The sequence below is a fragment of the Heloderma suspectum genome, chromosome 2 (genome assembly GCF_057233095.1).
Source record: "Heloderma suspectum isolate Gila_16-S chromosome 2, 16-S_ref, whole genome shotgun sequence".
NCBI lineage: Eukaryota > Metazoa > Chordata > Lepidosauria > Squamata > Helodermatidae > Heloderma > Heloderma suspectum.
Window position 1 is genome coordinate 96,267,750 of NC_139459.1, and position 16,655 is coordinate 96,284,404.

The following is a 16,655-nucleotide window of genomic DNA, read 5'->3' on the forward strand; positions in this document are numbered from 1 at the left end:
AACCTATCTAAAGCTACATATATGCATCTAGTGGTATTCAAGAGGTACCCAAAGCAACATCCTACATACCTCATTGGAAACATCAACCACCAAGTTATCGTCACTCTTTTCACCATCACTGTCCTGCATTGAAGAAGAAGAACACTTAAGCACACCAAAAATCTAGTCTCATACAAAAGTTACATTTTTAATAAAGTATAAGGACTGGTAGTAGAGCTGCACTGGCAAACTTTCAGGCAAGTTAGTCCATATACAAATTTCCACAGGCCATCACAGAACAAGCCACTCATCTACATCTTTCATGACATGGTTATTTAAAAACAGTTTTATTGCTGAAGCTGAAGTCAAATGCGGAACATGCAATTGGTGAGTAACTGCAAAGGTGAGCTTGTAAAAGCAAGCTCCCACTTGATTAATTACAAGGAGGGACAGGTCAAGTGGGGTCCTGGTTGCAGTCTGCTACGAGCAGGACCTCCCTTTACCCATCCCATGTGGGCCCTCTACCACCACTGCAATTGCTGCCTTCCCTTCCCCCCGCCTCCTCAGGGGCCCTTCCAATTTACCCAGGGCAGTAGAAGGGGGAGAAGGTGGCTGCAGAGGCAGCTCCAGCTGTTCAGCAAAGCATCCTTTCTCATCAAGGAGCACACTGGGACTATACATCCCAGCATCCCCTGAAGGACAATGATGCTATTCGCATCACAGTGCACTCTTCAGTGGGAAGGGAAGCTCTGCTAAAGAGCTGGAGCCATCACCATTCCGCCCCCCTTCTCCTGCCCTGGATTAAATTGGAAAGGCCCTGGGGCAGTGGAGCCAGGGTGGGGTGGGCAGAAGGGAAGGGGAAGGTGGTAGCTGCAGAAGCCTGCAGAGGAAAAAGGGTCAAGCCCCTTTGGGGGCAAACAGACTGTGCAGCACTATATGCAATCTAAAATTATAAATAGGAAAAATATTAATGATTTTACTCACATAACGAGTTGCTATTTCTTTTTCTTCTGTTTTCTGTTTTTTGCTTTCAGAGGAGTAGTCTGTTGAATTTCTGTGCTTCTCAGAGGCTCTGAAACTGGCTGATGGAGACACAGATGAGCTCTGAAATTAAAGGGAAGAGAGGAAAAGGTGAATGAAGGAACAGTTACATCCAAGGTCTTATTGTGAGGTGTTAAGTACTTTATACCTCTTCCTTGTAACCTACAAGCTGAAGTTGTGTCTGCAAAAACTGAGCCTCATATTTCCTTCTGAAATAAGCAGATGGAGCCTGTCTCTCCCTGTCCTGCTCCTGGCACATCAGAGCAGCACAGGAACTACTTGGGAATGCTCTAGCCCTCCCCCATCAAACACCTGGCTGCAGATGTGCCCATCATCTCCAGTAGGCTGGAAGGCTTACCTGCAAAATATATCTACTGCATGAAATGGCAGGCTGGAACAGATCCACTGATAGGGAATGGCTCTGGGCTACCTTTTCAGTCAGTAGGCCAGAGTCCTTCCCAGAAGATTTAATTCCTACTAGGCGCTTTAGACTCCCAATGCAAGTGGAAAGCCATGGTGCTTACTCTCAAGTGGATATACTTGTGGGTGGATGTACCAGCTTGCCACTTGAAACAGCAGGCTGGGGTACCTCTCCATGATCAGATCTACTTCCTAGTGGATTAGCTGTCAGTTCATGTTGTAAACCTGAAATGTTGGGGGGGGGGCATTTCTTGCTATTTCTGAATGGTGCAAGGAAGTTTGGGCAGTATCTAACGTTGCTGCTCCACTTACGCAGTTGACACAGTGCTAGCGTACGCAACCTCAGTGCAACACCAATAGTGTATGCTGGCACAACTGGTCATGCCACCGTACACTGTTGGTGTTGCACTTGAGGTCACTTACCCAAGCACCGTGTCAACTGTGTAAGTGGAGCAGCATAGTTGGATACTGCCCAGGGTACCTACAGCAGAAAGTGGAAGTGGAGCCATAATAAAGCAAGCATTCTTCATTCTAGATTCCTAGAACATCAATGAATGCACACATTTCTCACTGTAGCAAGGAAGCACGCCAGTAAGATTTTTGCAAGGTCACAGAATATACAGACAGATAAAAAGAAAAACAAAAGGAACTCTAAACTACTGTACTTAAAAAGAAATACTTCAATGCTATTTCTTATCATTTAGGATGCCTACAAAGGCTAGATGGCCTTTCCTCTGATTTGTTGTTCAGTCGTGTCCGACTCTTCGTGACCCCATGGACCATAGCACGCCAGGCCTTCCTGTCCTGCGCTCTCTCCCGGAGCGTGCTCAAGTTCATATTCATTGCATCCGTGATGCTATCTAGCCATCTCATCCTCTGCCGTCCCCTTCTCCTTTTGCCTTCAGTCTTTCCCAGCATCAGGGTCTTTTCCAGGGAGTTTTCTCTTCGCATTAGGTGGCCAAAATATTGGAGCTTCAGCTTCAGCATCTGTCCTTCCAATGAGCACTCAGGGTTGATTTCCTTTAGGATGGACTGATTTGACCTCCTTGCAGTCCAGGGCACTCGTAAGAGTCTTCTCCAGCACCACAGTTCGAAAGCATCAATTCTTCGGCGCTCAGCCTTCCTTATAGTCCAGCTCTCACAGCCATACATTACTACTGGGAAAACCATAGCTTTGATTAGACGGACCTTTGTCGGCAAGGTGATGTCTCTGCTTCTTACTATGCTGTCTAGGTTGGCCATAGCTTTCCTCCCAAGGAGCAAGCGTCTTTTAATTTCATGGCTACAGTCACCGTCTGCGGTGATCTTGGAGCCCAAGAAAGTAAAATCTGCCACTGCTTCCATTTCTTCCCCTTCTATATGCCAGGAAGTGATGGGGCCAGATGCCATGATCTTCGTTTTTTTAATGTTGAGTTTCAAACCAGCTTTTGCACTCTCCTCTTTCACCCTCAACAAGAGGCTCTTGAGATCCTCTTCGCTTTCTGCCATTAGGGTGGTATCGTCTGCATATCGGAGGTTGTTGATAATTCTCCCAGCAATCTTAATTCCGACCTCTGATTCATCCAACCCGGCATTTCTCATGATGTACTCTGCATATAAGTTAAATAAGCAGGGTGACAATATGCAGCCTTGTCGTACTCCTTTCCCAATTTTGAACCAATCGGTTGTTCCATGTCTGGTTCTTACTGTTGCTTCTTGACCCTCGTACAGGTTTCTCAGGAGACAGGTAAGGTGGTCTGGTACTCCCATCACTTTAAGAATTTGCCACAGTTTGTTGTGATCCACACAATCAAAGGCTTTAGCGTAGTCAATGAAGCAGAAATAGACATTTTTCTGGAATTCTCTTGCTTTCTCCATGATGCAGCGAATGTTGGCGATTTGATCTCTAGTTCCTCTGCCTCTTCGAAACCCAGCTTGTACTTCCGGTAGTTCTCGGTTCGCATACTGCTGAAGCCTAGCTTGTAGGATTTTGAGCATCACCTTGCTGGCATGTGAAATGAGCGCAATGGTGCGGTAGTTGGAACACTCTTTGGCGTTGCCCTTCTTTGGAATTGGAATGTAAACTGACCTTTTCCAGTCTTGTGGCCACTGTTGAGTGTTCCAGATTTGTTGGCATATTGAATGCAGCACTTTAACAGCATCATCTTTTAGGATTTTAAATAGCTCGGCTGGAATATTGTCATCTCCGCTAGCTTTGTTGTTACTAATGCTTCCTAAGGCCCACTTGACTTCACTTTCGAGGATGTCCGGCTCAAGTTCAGTGACCACACTATCATGGCTATCAGGGACATTCAGATCTTTCCTGTATAGTTCTTCTGTGTATTCTTGCCACCTCTTCTTAATCTCATCTGCTTAGGTCCCTGCCTTCTTTGTCCTTTATCATGCCCGTCTTTGCACAAAACGTTCCCTTGAGATCTCCAATTTTCTTGAAGAGATCTCTAGTCTTTCCCATTCTGTTGTTTTCCTCGATTTCTTTGCATTGTTCATTTAAGAAGGCCTTCTTGTCTCTCCTTGCTATTCTCTGGAACTCTGCATTCAGTTGGGTATATCTTCCCCTTTCTCCCTTGCTTTTCGCTTCCCTTCTTTCTTTGTAAAGCCTCCTCAGACAGCCACTTTGCTTTCTTGCATTTCTTTTTCTTTGGGATGGATTGAGTTGCTGTCTCCTGAGCAATGTTACGGACCTCCGTCCATAGTTCCTCAGGCACTCTGTCTATCAGGTCTAATCCGTGAAATCTATTCCTCACCTCCACTGTATATTCATCAGGGATATGATTTAGGTCATACCTGAACGGTTTAGTGGTTTTCCCGACGTTCTTCAATTTAAGCCGAAATTTTGCAAGAAGCAGCTCATGATCTGAGCCACAGTCAGCTCCAGGTCTTGTTTTTACTGACTGTATGGAGCTTCTCCATCTTTGGCTGCAAAGGACATAATCAATCTGATTTCGATATTGACCATCTGGTGATATCCATGTGTAGAGTCGCCTCTTGTGCTGTTGGAAAAGAGTGTTTGCTATGATCAGCATGTTCTCTTGGCAAAACTCTATTAGCTTTTGTCCTGCTTCATTTTGTACACCAAGGCCATGCCTGCCTGTTATCCCGGTGATTTCTTGACTTCCTACTTTAGCATTCCAATCCCCTATGATGAAGAGGACATCTTTTTTTGGTGTTAGTTCTAGAAGGTGTTGTAGGTCTTCATAGAACCGATCAACCTCAGCTTCTTCAGCCTCAGTGGTTGGGGCATAGACTTGAATTACTGTGATGTTGAATGGTTTGCCTTGGATTCGTACTGAGATCATTCTATCATTTTTAAGATTGTACCCCAGTACTGCTTTTCCCACCCTTTTGTTGACTATGAGTGCTACTCCATTTCTTCTAAGGGATTCTTGCCCACAATAGTAGATATGATGGTCACCTGAATTAAATTCGCCCATGCCTGTCCATTTTAGTTCTCTGATTCCCAATATGTCGATGTTCAATCTTGCCATCTCATGTTTGACCACCTCCAGCTTACCTTGATTCATTGATCTGACATTCCAGGTTCCTAAACAATACTGTTCTTTACAGCATCGGATTTTCTTTTCACCACCAGACACATCCACAGCTGAGTGTCCTTTTGGCTTTGGCCCAGCCGCTTCACTCTTTCTGGCGCTACTTGGAAATACCCTCTGCTCTTCCCCAGTAGCATATTGGACACCTTCCGACCTGAGGGGCTCATCTTCCAGCGTCATATCTTTTAGCCTTGTGATACGTTCCATGGGGTTTTCTTGGCAAGAATACTGGAGTGGGTTGCCATTTCCTTCTCCAGTGGACCACATTTTGTCAGAACTCTCTGCCATGACCTGTCCGTCTTGGGTGGCCCTGCACGGCATAGCTTATGGCTTCACTGAGTTACGCAAGCCCCTTCGCCACAACAAGGCAGTGATCCATGAAGGGGTTTCCTCTGATACTGAAATGCAAAATGATCTGCTTGGCACCCTGGTGATACGTACACTTGAAGTAAGCTACACAGAAAACAGTGGGATTTGTTTACTAACTAAGGACAGATGGTATAAGGGGGAAACTAAATTGGGCTGATGAAGGCAGCTGAAAATATGGTATTTTTAAATGCATGTTTACCTAAATAGGTTACTATGGGTGGAAGCCAATGTCACACAAGTGGAAGTCCGCTCATACAATGGGACTTTCTCCCTCTTTCCTTCCCTCTGCAGCCCTCTGTGCTTTCTGAAAAAGTTGTTCTGGACAGTTCTCCCATTCTGCTGATGGAAGCAGTTCCATTAGCAGGAAACCATAACTGGTTTTCACCCTATTTGCATGCTTATGTACTAAGTAACTGGTTCAATTTCCTTGAGATAAGAAGAATATCATGCACGTACACATACTGCAATACTGCATATTAACACTAATGGCAGGATCCAACAGGGGTTTTGTGGGTGTGGCCCCTACCGTTTACGGCTGCAATGTAGCATTTCCGGGGATAAGCCTTCAAATGAGCAGAAACACTTGTTTCTGGAAAGCACAAACTGCCCATTCCAGAAATGAGTGTTCCTGCTCATTTGGGAGCTTGCCCTGGAAGCACTACATCGTGGCTACAAGTGGTGGGGGGCACGGGTTGGCCACACGCAGAAGAGCGCTGTTGGACACTATCCTGAGACTGCACTATTCTGTCAAAGAAAAGCATACAGAATATGTGGCTCTGACAACACGCATCCTATGATTTGTTACTGTTGTGACATTGGAACTGCTTCCGAGTGGTCTGGAAGTAGTTGCACCCACAACATATGTAAATTGGAACCACAAGGATTGAGCTATAGAAAATAACCACAGCAGCAACACACAAATCTGGCCCAAGTCTTACTAGGGAGAATCCATGCATCCCATTCTCACACCATTTATTTTTTTTTTCATTTTTTTTTCAGTTACCTTTGGATGCGATACACAGGGATCTGGTTTGCGTGAAGGATTCATGATGTCTTGGGAAGGGGGCTGGGATCAATACGAAGAAGCTACAACTTCCCCTCAGTTATAAGTAGCAATATTTAGGATCAGGGCCAGACCCGTTTCCCTATGTCCCAATACTATTAAAAACTGGAGGGGGTGTGTGTGTTTTTTACATATCTTTATGCAAATAACCTTATGCGTGTCTTAAGAATACCCCTGCCCCATTTATATTCATTCCACAAATGGAGAGAAGGCAGATCATAACTTGAATTCAATTCACTATGACTCATCTCTCTCTTTCTCTATCTCCCTGTTTTTAAAGTAATTGGCTGCAATAAAGGGGGAAACTAATTACTGAATGACAATTAGAATGATGGTTAAAGAGCCAAGAGTAAACCACTGCACTGATTTAAACCAAAGTATTTATTTTCATAAATTTGAAAAAAAAAACATGGATTCATTTTTTCTCAATCTAGTTAAGCCTTAGTGCTACAAATATCCTTTTAATATTTGATTCTGATGCTTAATAAAGTTATAATTTAGAGCACCCTACTAGCATGATAAAGTAGCTAATTATGACTAGCTCTTTAAAGGATGATCCACACACTGAGGTAACACATACTGCTTAGTAGCTGAAGTGTTTTGGGCATAGGCATGCAAACACATATTTGCAATTTGTTATGGAAGTCCAAGATTTTGAAGCTGAAGATACACACAGAGCTTAATACCCAGTTATTTCTTAGAAAATAAGAGATGAGTAACGACAAATTTACAGTACAGACTCAAATCAGTTCAATAGTCACTCTCTCTCTCTCTCTCCACCTGGGATACTGCAATTTGCAATGGGGCTGGGGATGTCCACAAGAGAATTTTCTGCAGTCGCATACGACTATGCTTCCCAGGATTCTGAGGTAGGGGAGCCATGAAAATGGTACTGTTACTGAACTGACACTGAAACTGAGGGTTGTTAGATATGTCCTAAAGGGTGGTTCACACAAACAAGTGCTAGGCAATTTATCCATGCAGTTGGGTACAAGACCCTATGGAGAAAATTTAGTCTGACCAACTGCTTGCATGGGAGATAGCCACACCATTTCTGGAATCATGGCTGCCATTTTCAGGGCAGCTGCCCAGCACCACACAAGGCTAAAATATTCTGTTTCCAGATACCAGATGCATATTGCATGTGGAAAATGTATGGATACAGACATTTGTGAATCACACTGGACTTACATTCTAAATACAGTCCAGTTATAGCAGGTAAAACCCACTGGGGTCAATGGAAATACTTGCAAGTAAATTTGCTGGGACTGACTTTTTATAATGAAAAACTCATCATGTTTGAGATAGACAAATGTACCTCATGAAAAAAAAAGATCCATAGGCTAGACAAAACCCACACTGATAGCAGTCTTTTCATGGGCATCACACATGATACTGTGGACATCCTCATTAGATGTACACAGAGCTTGGTGGTCAACTTTATCCTCACAAAGACCTAGGATAATAGTGAGAAGATACTCGTTCAGACTCATTTAGCTGATGATCATGCATCCAAATCCAAGCTCTAGGAGATGATTGTAAATGAGCTTGACAAGTTTTGATAACATGAAGGCCAAGAGCTGTGGGACTCCTTCATGAATGGTGCTCCATATTTGGTTTTGATCTTTATGCATTTCACTTTGGTTAAGAATTCCACACAACAGTTGTTCATGAACTCTTGATAGGACAGTCAACATATTCCTATCTTCATGTTAACAAACTTGTTCATGATCATATCTAAGAGTTTTTTTTATTCAGACACAAACATCAGCTGAACTAGTCTGAAAGAACAACCCCTCGTGTTATCTTTTTTTTTTGTGAAGAGTTGGCTGAGAAGTTATGTTTACATTAGACAGGGATGTGCACATTCCATATGTGATGCCTATGACAATAATAATATTGGTGATGGGAATGGTCTGTTCCAGGCAGCAATGATTCTTTCACATGGTATGCTTGGTGAATAGCTCACTTTTTTGTAAGCTTACATAAACACCTGTGGCTATCCCTGTGATTGTGGATTCAGGAGGGGGCATAACTCTGTGGTAGAGCACATGTTTTGCATGTAGAAAGACCGCGGTTCAATCCCTGGTGTCTCCAGATAGGGCTGGGAAAGATTCCTCTCTGAAATCTTGGACAGCTGCTGCCAGTACACAGTTACTAAGCGATTTGGACCAATGGTCTGTGTCAATGTAAGGAAATGTTCTATGTTCCTATGAACAATGCCTATTGCTATAGGACTATTCATGTTGCAGTGAATCTTCAACACGAAGTCAGGAATGCTGGATGCTACACCTACCATGTGGATTGGAATCCCTAAGGCAAATGACACATACATTCCTGGTGCAAACTGTTTAGTGCAACTCACCATGTAAGTCACAGCTATCACTTCATGGGTTTCCCTCACTCTTTACACTCGCTGGTAAAGAATTGATATGGATCATGGGCACAGAAACACAGAGAGTTGTACTATGTGTGTGTTCTGCTGGTTTTTTAGTTTTATGGTTGATATTTTATTATATATAAATGATGGTTTTAATTCTTTATCACTGATGAATGTTTTATTATGTATAATCTGGAATAAAGAAGGAACAACTGACCACACATAATAGAATACACTTTCTGGCAAAATGTACCAATCTTGCTTTTCATGCCTGTTCACCAACAATGCTGATCAAATGCTTATAGGGAACTGCTCTGGACCTTCGTAGTAATGCTATGTGACTCAAGAATTGCTGCTTTTCAGAGTTGAGTTGAAATGTCTGAAAATGCATACATTCCCCAATTTTTTTTTTAAAAAAAGCCTTTGAGCTATTATGTTTTTGAACTACTATGCTCCTTGGGCCAGAGAGCAATGACATCGGGTGGGTATGGTTACACCTACCAGACATCATACAGCCCGCTGAGGGCCTGGGTGGGTGGGTGGATGTCAACCAGCCTACGACCCAAATGTAGTTCTGCACTTGTGATACAGAAATTTCTATTGACATGGTGTTTTTATTTTTATTATTAATGTTATTAATGTATTAATTTTAATGTTTCCACAAAATGTTTGGCTTATAGTTCAGGTGATGCAGGGTTCCTGCAAGGAGACTGTGTGGCCTGCTAAACATTCTATTAAGAGGAACCACATGGATAGTTCTCAGCTGGCATAGGAACTTGGGGCCTGGTTACCTGGGAGACCGCCTTCTCCCCTATAGACCCATTTGATCTTTGAGGTCATCTGGTGAGGGTGGTGTCCTCCGGGAGGTTCAGTCCACAGTTGTTTGGCGCAGGACATTTAGTATAGTGGCACTCACTATGTGGAATAATCCCTCCCCTGACATTAGACATGTACCAACACTTTTTATTTTTCGGTAGATGTGGAAGACAGATGGGTCTTCCACATCTACCGAAAAATAAAAAGTGTTGGTACATGTCTAATGTCAGGGGAGGGATTATTCCACATAGTGAGTGCCACTAAACTAAATGTCCTGCGCCAAACAACTGTGGACTGAACCTTCCCTGTGTAGTGTAGACTACCATCTTATGTTAATACAATACATTCTATGTACTGGTGTTTATTTTTATGTCTGTATGAATTGTGTACACTACTTTGAAATCTTTAGATACAGGCAGTTTATAAATACTAGTAAATAAATAAATACGCATCAACCATGAAAATTTGGGTAGATGAAAAGCGAGCCTACAGAACAGCAGCAACCAGGCCGATCTATGGCAGGGAGTTGGCGCCATCCCCCTTGGCATAATTTTAGGTTGTCAGTCATTGATGAAAGCAGGTGCCAGCTATGACCATGCTCAATTTTACTGATCATAAAGAAGGTAATAGAAAGCCTCTTAGAAAGCCATAAATATCTCACCAGCAAGAGGGCAAGCATCAGCATGCTGTCTGCTTGCAATAATTAGTACTTCAGATTACTTGAACAAGCCAAGAATGATTATTACCCTTCAACCCCCAACATCTACTGAAGATAACTTACATTACCATATGTAGCTCAAAGTGCAACAAGGGAAGAAGGCAATACAATGAAATAAAGCAAGCTTGCCTTTGCTAAGCCACACCGTTCAGCTATTTGACAAAGCATCAGACAGTTGACCTCAGGTGGGCAAAGAAAACTAAAAAAGTAATTCAACAAAATCAGTGTTAGAAATAATGACTAGAGACGATCAACAATGCTCCCACGCAATAAGGCTGGGAACTCAAAACCTCTGCAAAGTGTGATCATTCCCTTGTGAAGCTTTACAACACTGGGACAATGATGTATTTAGGGTCAATAATTAAAACAATAATTCCCAACAAAGTGGGGATTATGAGATAATTGACCATTTTGAGGTATTAAACAAACCATAGTAAAAGCCAAGGGTGCTCAACTCTATGGTCAATTATATTATAATTATCTGAATGACATTATTGCTGTTATAAAGTCTGCTCAAAGTACAAAAGAAACAATAAAAAATTGATAAAGTACGCACGGCAGGAAAATGACCTTCGACGGAGGCTACTTGGCTGACTTTGCACTTGCACGGAGACTTTCCTGTATGAATGGTTAGTTTATGGTTTCTCTTTTTTGCTCCAAAGGGCGAAAGATTGTGGAGGCATTTGGAGGATTCTGGAGGCATATGGGTGTAATAATTCAGCATACCTGAAGCCACACTGGCATCTGTGCAGAGCCCACCTACGTCCTACACTTACACATAGCCCACCATTTTTCTGACTCTACGGTGCAAATAAGTGTCACTTTCTTCAATGGGGTCTACTTCCTAGTGTGATTAGGATTGCAGCTTTAGGGCTCTATTCAGAAAATGTTAGGCACACTTACATCTCAGTGAAGTCAACAAGACTTACCACAGTCCTATGCATATTGTGTTCAACAGTGTTTACTTTCAGGAAAGTGTGTTTAGGATTGCAAACTTAGGCAAGTTTAAAGTCATGACATTTATGTACAGAGGCAATACTCAACTTTCTCTGGATTTCATCCTCAAATGGGTTGGCCAATGGACATTGTGTGTCTTGGTATCAAAAACTACTGATGAGTTTTGCAAATACGTCAAACAGCAATCACTTTCCCTCACATGGGCTTTCTCAGATAATTGGATTGATGTTAGTAATCCAAGGGTCTGATCATTACTTTTTAATGGAAACTATGATTTTAACAGGCAGTGTTGGATGTTTATATGGCATTTTACCCACTAATTAACTTTACTAATTGCTGATTAAATGGAGTTAATTAACAGAGAACAGTGTCCTATATAATACAGCAGAATATAAATATTTAGTTCTGGTACTTAACTCTGAAACGTTTTTGTTTTTCTTTTAAATCAGAGGCCTACATAAAAGCAAATTACTTGCAAAATGGCACTAAGAACAACATTATATAACATAAAAAACACAAGGACCCAAGAGGTGAAGTATTTCAATTCTGCTAGATCAGGAAAGGATGTTCTATGCTCAGATTACCACATATCATTTGTGTTTATTTAAACACTGCTTTCAACCAGGGGGTTCCCAGGTTAGCAATTAGCTGTTAGAGCATATGGTGCCCCAAGCAGAGAGAAAGAGGGAGCAAGGTATATATGCCAGTGAGGCCTGAAGGAAAAGAAATAAGTTAGCAGACCTTAAAAGCAGGGATAGGTTGGAAATTTGCTTAACTGAGGTTGCTGTTGTTTTTAATGGATTTACCTAACATGCACCTCCTAGAATGGAACAAGGAAATTGACACAATTTGTGCATAGAAATCCATGCATTTCCAGGCTTGTGATGCGTTCCATAAAAGAAAGAAAATGCATTTGACAACATATGCACATTTGAAAAATACACAAAACCTACTGCATACATTTTTAAAATGTTCATGAACAAGCTTTCGTCAATGACGGCATGCATCCATCTGAAAAATGCACACAAAAATTCATTTTTGCATATGGATTGTTTTTCTGTTAAAAAAAAAATCTGTACAGAGAACCGACATGGAAGGGACTTGGAGGTGGGAAAAGGAGGACGTCTATGGAAATGGACTTCACAGATCTGCCGCTCCCTACTTAAAAATCAATAGAAACCATCTTCCCCACCTCCAAGTTGTCCTTGCTATATTGCCAAAAACTGATACATTTATTGTTAGACACAAGGGTACTGGGCCACACAGGCCATAATGTTTATCCTTAACAGTGAACTGAATTAATTAGACTGTTTTTGCCTAAAATGAGGCAGAGTGCTGTGAAAAAGAAAATGTAAAGCGTAAATGCTTAATCATAGTTGTAAGTCTGGCGATATATAAACATTTAACTAATTTGTAGGGTCTTGCTAAGCTGTCTGCAGATTTGTTTCAATGTGTGCAGTTAACACACACACACACACACACACACCATTTGTACAGACAGATCAAGTTACACAGTGGAAGTCAAAAATACCAGTCAATTTTGAAGTATAATTCTATCAGCATGGGTTGCTGATTCTTTGGCCCCTCCTGATATACAAGTGCACAAAGGCAAGCTTAACAGGAGTTTAAAGCAACAGCCGGGGCTGCTACCTTGTGTTGCGCAGGTGGATGTTTAAAACTAATCCTTTAACGTACAGCTTCCTCTGTAATCACTGACTGAGGGGATATAACGTGACTGAGGCCTAGCTGCTACTGAACCTGCAAGGGTCAATGGAGGGTGAGAGTAACCAGCCATGCTGAAGGATAGCCAGCAAAGCAAACGTGAACAGCACAGCAGCAAAGCTTAGTGGAAACAGTCACTGGAAAGCCATCATGGGAGGAAGGCTAATAAAAACAAAGGCACATGGTATGATAACAGGCATTCCTTAGTAGGAAATAAATCGGAGGAAACACGGTCTGGAAAAATACATTTTAAAAGCCTTCTCAGTTGTTAGGGATGAAGGAAGGCTTCACTCCATTGGGCTCACACAAACTATACCAAAACAGTTCGGAATTTACAATTCAGTCTCACATCTGCCGTTAGCTGCACCTGCAGGTAGCCATGACAAAAAAGCTCGCATAGGCAGGGCTTGCCATTCTGTGAAGGGGAAGTATTCTGCACTTATACAGGGGCTCCCCAATGCACACACCGGTTGTCATCATGCTCTCAGAAGAGAATGCCAAAGTTTCTGCATGTGTAATTAAAGACAAATAAATGTGAGGTAAAGATACAATCCATAAATAATAATTTCTTGAAGATGCAAGAGCCCTTGTGGGTGAAGATGATGATGGTATAAGGTTGATTCTAGGAAGAAAAACGCTCATGCACAATGGAAGATCCTGTCACACCTCAAAGTTGTAGAATGCACGTTTGTGAATGTATGGGCATGTGTATCTGCCTTCCTGCACCATACAAGACTGATTTAATGCAAGCTAGGTCTTTCTAGCATGACCCTGCTAGGCATGGTAGTCACTTGCTTGTACTGGCAGAAAGCGGCGGCTCCCACAAGCAGAAGCAATTGTGGGAGGAGTGGAAGGGCATGAGGAAATAGGAACGTGCCTTATACCAGGTCAGAGACTTTGCCCACCTATTCCGGTGTGGTCTGCTTTGGCTGGTAGCAGCTGTCCAGAGTCTCAGACATGGTTCACATATCCTGCTACCTGATCCTTTTAATTGCAGATAGCAGGGATTTAACTTGGGACCCTCTGAATGCAAAGCATGTGCTCTGCCACTGAGCTACAGTCCTTTCCCCAAATCTGTGTTCACTGAATTTTAGCACAACACGGCAAATGGCCAGAATCCCAGCCATTTTTAATACTGAGCTAAAACACAAAGCATGCAGGCTTCTGCTTGCCACTTCAGCTGTCAGATAACCACTTACTTCCACTTACAACAACGGCAGCTTGCTACTGGCATGAGCAAGTGGCTACTACACCCAGGTGGGTTGTGTGAAGAGGCCTGAGTTGTCTTTCAGTACACACTGGGCTGGGTTTTGGTGACCAAACTGGAACTAGTTATGGGAGTCTTCTTTCATTCTGGTGAATATCACCTACAATTTCTCTGCATGAGAGAAATCAAAATACCAAATTCACAAATGGTAAACTCAGGTCAACAGCGACTTTCCCAGGACTACTGAGAGTTCATGACCAACCAGAGATTCATCTTTATGATTTAAGATAAACACTGGGCATTTGGGGACAATGAACAACAACATTATAAAAATAATGCTGGGGTGGGGCTAGTTCTACTTTGAAAAAAAAAAAACCCTCCTCTGCTCCACCCCCCTCCCTGGGAAACCTTATAAAGAGATGGGGATTATTCCAGCTCTCCTTTGGCATGGTTACTGATGGGTTTTTGTTTTTGGACACAAAGAAGTTGTGTTTGAGCTTCAGGGTTTTCTTTGTTTTATGTTAGTTTTAAATAATTGTTGCAATATTTCTGCTTTACACTTGTATTTAGTATATTGTTTAAATATTGTATTTGTATATTTTTTTGTGAGCTGCTTTGGGGGCCTTTTGGCTGAAAGGCGGCATAGAAATAAAGCGTAACGTAACATAACATTAGAGGATTTGAAAGGGAAGAACTCAGCAGAGCACCTGGTCTTTTATTCCAGAATAAAAGACTTGAACGGTGTGTACACCATGCATGAAATGGATAGAAATGCTGCAGGTTGGAGGGAGTGGGGTGCCCCATTATCATGATCAAATGGAGAATATGTAAGGCCAAAATTCCCTTTTCAAAGCCTCATTCATGAGAAATTTGGAAATTGCTTCAGTAGAAGTCATTTACAAGGCTCTTCCAGCACCACCCTGGACAATTGGAATCAATTTCAGTACAATGAAGGTTAGAAAACATCTAGGAGAGAAATAAGCAGGTAATTTGAACAGAAAGAAGCGGCAGCTGGTGGCATGAGAAAGAGAAGACACAATGCATCAAAGGAGGCTTGGGGGCTGAGAAGATCTCAGGGGCTGCATTACAGAGGTGGGCAGGGCCAGAGGTAAAGGGGGTGGGCCAAAATTCCAAAAATACCCCCAATACCAGAATATTTTAGCGTAAAGCACTTACTGCCTGTAACTAAACCTTAGGAGAGACACTTCAACCTTTTAGAACTGGGGAAAGAACTGCACAAGTGTCTGGAAACCACCAAACTATTGGTAGTCGGGGGGAAGGGAGTGGGGCCAGAGGAAGGGGCATGGCCATCTGGAGAGTTCCCAGGACCAGATTGGCATCCCAGGTGGGCTGGATTTAGCCCACTGGCCTGACGTTCTACACCCCTTCATTAAGGAAACAAAACACAGGATTTCCATTTAGCTGCTAATTATGCTTTACAGGAAATTCTTCCCCAGTGCACACTTTAAAAAAGCAGCCATGATTGATAGATTTTTTTTTAAATTATCATGCATCATACAAGACTAATCTAGGGCAAACACCACACATAGCAACATTACATCTCACTTCCGATGCCATCCCCTAACAATACAGGCAGTGTAACATTTAGACTTGGCCTACCTCAACAGTGTTTACACGAGGTGTTAAGCCAGTCCATGCAGATTCTAATAGTACAATCCTATGCACATTTAACACTCAAAATTACATCTCACTGTGTTCAGTGGGGCTTACTTCTTATTGAGTGTGCACAGGTTTACAACATAAATGTAGTAAAGGACACCAATATTGAAATTTTGGAAAACAAAGACGTGTCAAATAAAGCAGAGTCTGTGCTGTATATTTAAATGGCCCCCTAGTGGGCCTGGCTGTGTGGTGCTTAGAGGCTGCTGGAAAAAATAGTCAGAGCAGAAGTTAAGAAAGCCTGACTAGCACCAAGCTAGAACATTTACATTTGCTCGGTGGGACTTGCTTTTGAATTGCCATGCTCAGGATTAGGCTGTAAATGTGCTCATTGGGAATCTTATTGGAAATCAACTGCATTTGTATCAACTGCAAAGATGTTTAGGATAGTTTGGAGATCTTCCTCTGAATGTGCGCAGATTACGTTATCATCAGCATAATGAAGTTCTATGACAGAGGTTGTAATTACCTTACTTTTTGCTTTCAGCCTACTGAGATTAAAAAGTTTTCCATCTGTTCGATATATGATTTCTACACCAGTGGGAAGTTTCCCTTCAATAAGGTGTAGAATCATAGCGATAAAGATAACGAATAAGGTTGGAGCAATGACGCATCCCTGTTTAACGCCTGATCCCACTTTAAATGGATCGCTTTGAAAGCCATTGTTATCCAAAATCGTTGCCGTCATGTCGTCATGGAAGAGCCGTAAGATGTTCACAAATTTATTAGGACATCCAGTTTTCAGAAGGATGGTC

At 42.3% G+C, this 16,655-nt stretch overlaps 1 protein-coding gene across 7 annotated transcripts in view; it reads right to left on the reverse strand.

Annotated features, from left to right (window-relative positions):
* LOC146352515 (transducin-like enhancer protein 4) overlaps positions 1-16,655 on the reverse strand; it is a 166,179-nt gene that overhangs the window by 23,104 nt on the left and 126,420 nt on the right. For all 7 annotated transcript variants that reach the window (XM_084834246.1, XM_084834245.1, XM_084834244.1 and 4 more), the window contains 2 exons: positions 964-1,083; positions 70-123 (listed from right to left, as the gene is read on the reverse strand). In XM_084834246.1, the coding sequence (XP_084690372.1) occupies positions 70-123; positions 964-1,083 (174 nt within the window). The remainder of the gene's footprint in view (positions 1-69; positions 124-963; positions 1,084-16,655) is intronic.